Genomic DNA, 4,200 nt, shown 5'->3' with positions numbered 1-4,200 from the left:
TTTTATAAAAGCACTTGCATTAATTTTTCTGTAAAACTTGAGCATTATTTGAGCTATAAAGTTGTTTAACATCAGTTTTTACAGTCATTTTAGGATTTGAGGGATACTGACATTACGTTGTCATGGCAACGAAGTTGTAAAATTGGATATAACTTTACACTGATAAGGTTAGTAAGTGATTTTATCACACTAAAATCATGCTAACACACATATAGGTTACGTCTTGTTTCTATACTTTTGAAACAGTGAGGTTATGTTTACAGATTTGCCACAATTGCTGTCGATTGAGTTTTATTTGATTTGAACACAGAATATTCTTTAAGTAACACTGAAATTCTTCATCATGTCAGCTTGAGATTTCAAAAATAATTGTAGATAATATTTTGAATTTATTTATTTATTCATTTGTTGTTTGTCAGTCTGCTTGTTTATTTCTTTGTTTGTCAAGGCTAGTCCTTTAATGTAAACTGGCCAATTTATTTATTCTGAAATAAGAGTGCATTAGATTTATACGCGCTAGTACAATTCTCGGTAACTTTTTAATATCGGTGATTTTTTTTCATTAATAATCTAAATATGCTTGATGTATACCGAATAAACACGGTTCTCTGGAAAGCAAGCGCGCCATGGTAACGGCTCGTGAGTGACCTCCAGCACAGGGCTTGTTTTACACACTCGCGCTGGTACAGCAGATAAACTTCAATATTTCAAATATCTAAAATCAGACAACGAGTAAAACGAGTGTGATGAAGAGGGTACGGGACACTGCGCCTTCTCTTGTAGATACAAGGGCTCAGAGTGCGTCTGGACAAAGAATACTTTTCACAGGTTAGTATTTCTGAGGGATTCTACACAAGGGGCCGGTTGCACCAGCTATACGTTCGTTACAAATTAGCCTAGTTGTGGCGTGAATGGGCACTAAGTCACAATTTACCCACTATAAATATTTGAGCACTGCACAATTAAACGTAGGTAGGACGTAACCCTACGTATAAACTAAATATTTACGGAAGAATCCGACCAGGAGTAACGGATTGAATAAAAAGCAGACGTATATTGTATGACATCAATGAGTTTTGCGAGACAGGTTCCAATTATTTTTACATGTAAATGATGAGGTTGGCATCTACACTCACATTTACTGAGAAAACCTTATGTAAAAAAAATCGTAGGCCTACCTATTCGGCATGAACCCGATCTAACGGGGCACTTTCCTGTATACGGTGTCAAGTTTCAACTTATAGCCTACGAAATAGATTTTAAAATGAATAAATGTCTAATTTTTCCAGCCTGTTGTATGCTAGTAGTTATTTATTGTCCCTAATTCGTTTTAGATAAGAGTTATTGAATATTTTTATTTACATAGGCTAAATATACCATTGATAAAACGTTGTTTTATTACGTATCGTATTTTAATGGGGTTATAATTTATTACAGCTGACAGTTACATGAGCAGACAAGGTTTGAACTTCAACCGTAGCGAGATAAATCTGAAAATCACGGCTTTTTAATACTTCTGTGTAAAAATATGAAGGCTGTTTATTGGCTCAATACAGGTAAACGTCATATTATGCGACTACGCATTACTTTATTACGGAGAGTTCACGACCTACTTGCTAAGTCTTGCCTTAAGAACAGGTTATGCAACCAAATTAATCACCGATTTTCTTACAAACTAACTAGTAGTTACTAAGCCCTTAGTGTGAACTTTACATCCCAACTTACGCACAGCTGGTGCAACCCTACCAAGGACATCAATTATACTTTACTCCAGCTTCACGATTGATCTTAACGTGATTGATCCGTTTTAATGGCTTGAAGGGCCAAACGGCATTGGAGATTTCCGTCCCAGATTGGACTATTTTCCCCGGAGCACTGGAATCGGCCCCTTATCTCCAGATGCCACGAGTGATCTCAACTACCTTTTTCGGTCTGCACCAAGTGCGACCCCGCCGTTACCGAAGCACTGTTACACCGGAGGAGTGGGCTGGGGTCTGCAGTACTCCAACACACTGAACAGGCGGACCTTAATCAGCAGCATACACAATGAGGTTGGCCTAATGATATTATATTATACTGTATTAAACTGGGGCTGGTTGGTCGTCTATATAAATTGTAAACTATATAAAATAAATAAATCATATATCATAATTTACTGCCTAATATATAAAAAAATAAAAAATAAAATAAAAGTACACAAAAAGCAACAACACTGGGATACATGGAAGGGATTACCCAAGAATGAAAATTCTCTCATCATTTACTCACCCTCATGATATTTCAGATGTGTATGACTTACTTTATTCTGCTGACAAAAAAAATTAAAATAAAATAAAATACAGAGAGAGAGAGAGAGAGAAGAATATTTCAGCTCTGAAGGTTCATACAATGCAAGTGAATGGTGACCACAATTTTAAAGCGCCAAAAAGCACATACAGTCAGCATAAAAGTAATCCATACGACTCCAGAAGTTAAATCTATATCTTTAGAAGTGATATGATAGGTGTGGGTGAGAAACAGATCAATATATAAGTTATTTTTACTATAAATCTCCACTTTAACTTTCACATTCTTCTTTTGTTTTTGGTAATTCACATTCTTTGTGCATGTTGCCACATACTGTGCAAGGACAATATTTTATAGTAAAAAAGTACTTAAATATTTATCTTTTTCTCAATCACACCTATCATATCACTACTGAAGATATAGGTTTAACCACTTGAGTCATATGGATTACTTTTATGCTGCGTTTATGTTCTTTTTGGAGCTTCAAAGTTCTGGTCACCATTCACTTGCATTGTATGGACCTACAGTGCTGAGAAATTCTTCAAAAAATCTTCTAAAAAGTCACACACATCTGAAATAGTGTAAATCTGTGAGTAAAAGTTTTTTTTTGGTGAACTATCCCTTAAAAGCAAGGTTCAATATCTTCTCAGGGCAAGGGTATTTTCATGGGTGATTCACATTAAACCTGTCAAGAAAATGTCCTGGTCCTATTTTACTCCAAAATTGTTATATATATTTATCATATAGAAAACTATTTTAGTAATTTATTTTTTCATTGTGACATTATTTTCATGACAGTTACACACATTTTACATTTCTTTTTTTTTTTTTTTTTTTAAATCATCCTCATTCCATTTCAGGTCAGGGCAATAGTCATATTTTTATTAGAAAATGCTGTCACAAATGATAAATATACAAATGGATGGTATGTCTTTTCATGGGCTATGAGGGTTGAAATGATTTTGCAGTTTTTTTCCCCCAATAGTTTTTTAGTGAAGACCTTTTGATATGTGTATATGCATAAATTGACTTTCAAAAATAAACCTACCCCTGTATTATACTGGATTAAAACATTACTAACACCAGCCGTCCCTATTTTATTTAGTTATGAAATACATGTATTACATGTATATTACATGTCTGTTCTCCTTTTCTATCAGATTGACCAATTTCATTCAGCTGGGGATGATGGAGTGACTCACAGCCCATGGTAAGCTAAAATAAAACACCACAGGTGTAACACTGAGGGTCAGGTTAGATTACCTCAAGTTCTCTCTATTACTTTAGCTGGTGATGGATTTCTCTGGCAGGGAATGTGTAGAGTGGGTGGAGCGGAAGCTTTTCTCCTTTTGTAATCAATAATTCAACACAGCACACAGGCACACTCCAGACCAGTTATTGGACAAGCAGCCGACCTGCTGGAGGCTTTCTCAGAACCACAGCACACATGATACCTACAGTGAGAACAACAACAAACATCTCCTGCTTAACAAGGTGAGATATAAACAAGTGGTACTCTCTTCATCCTGTATAAAATTACAGCAGGGTTACCTAGTTGTAAAACAGTCAGTGAGGAGAAATGTTGATGTACATGGCCATGGGAGGACAATAATGTTGTTTTCAATGTGCCTACTTTTAAGATATTTCTAATCTTATCTTGAATTATTTCAGCTAACATTCTCTAATTGTTCCTTTCTCCTCTCTACAGCAGTGACTGTCAATACATACTGACAAATCTCAACCAGGCGGCATTACTTTTCAACAAATGTATTATCTCTGGAAAATGTCAAGAGGCCTGAGTCATGATTCTCATTGCGGTTGCTTTGTGATCATTAAACTGCTTATTATCTAAATAGCATTGTGTCGGCTGTATTATAAATCCCCTTTAAATGTCTCCCCAATAAAATCTCTTAT

General features: G+C 35.4%; 1 protein-coding gene across 1 annotated transcript; it reads left to right on the top strand.

Moving 5' to 3' along the window:
• The first annotated feature begins 691 nt into the window (after window positions 1-691).
• On the top strand, window positions 692-4,200 carry LOC127660202 (uncharacterized protein C4orf45). Its single transcript, XM_052150327.1, has 5 exons — window positions 692-828; window positions 1,822-2,051; window positions 3,447-3,496; window positions 3,659-3,780; window positions 3,995-4,200. The coding sequence occupies exons 1-4, from the start codon at window positions 747-749 to the stop codon at window positions 3,735-3,737; spliced, it is 441 nt and encodes a 146-aa protein (XP_052006287.1). The 5' UTR covers window positions 692-746; the 3' UTR covers window positions 3,738-3,780; window positions 3,995-4,200.

The sequence above is a fragment of the Xyrauchen texanus genome, chromosome 19 (genome assembly GCF_025860055.1).
Source record: "Xyrauchen texanus isolate HMW12.3.18 chromosome 19, RBS_HiC_50CHRs, whole genome shotgun sequence".
NCBI lineage: Eukaryota > Metazoa > Chordata > Actinopteri > Cypriniformes > Catostomidae > Xyrauchen > Xyrauchen texanus.
This window is presented reverse-complemented; position numbering and strand designations above follow the sequence as displayed.

What these genes read in the sequence shown, in the direction of transcription:
- LOC127660202 (XM_052150327.1), top strand. Translation starts at nt 747, where the DNA reads ATGAAGAGGGTACGGGACACTGCGCCTTCTCTTGTAGATACAAGGGCT. An exon ending in TCAGCAGCATACACAATGAG is followed by an intron (nt 2,052 to 3,446) that starts GTTGGCCTAATG and finishes CTTTTCTATCAG; the next exon opens with ATTGACCAATTTCATTCAGC. An exon ending in GGAGTGACTCACAGCCCATG is followed by an intron (nt 3,497 to 3,658) that starts GTAAGCTAAAAT and finishes AATTCAACACAG; the next exon opens with CACACAGGCACACTCCAGAC.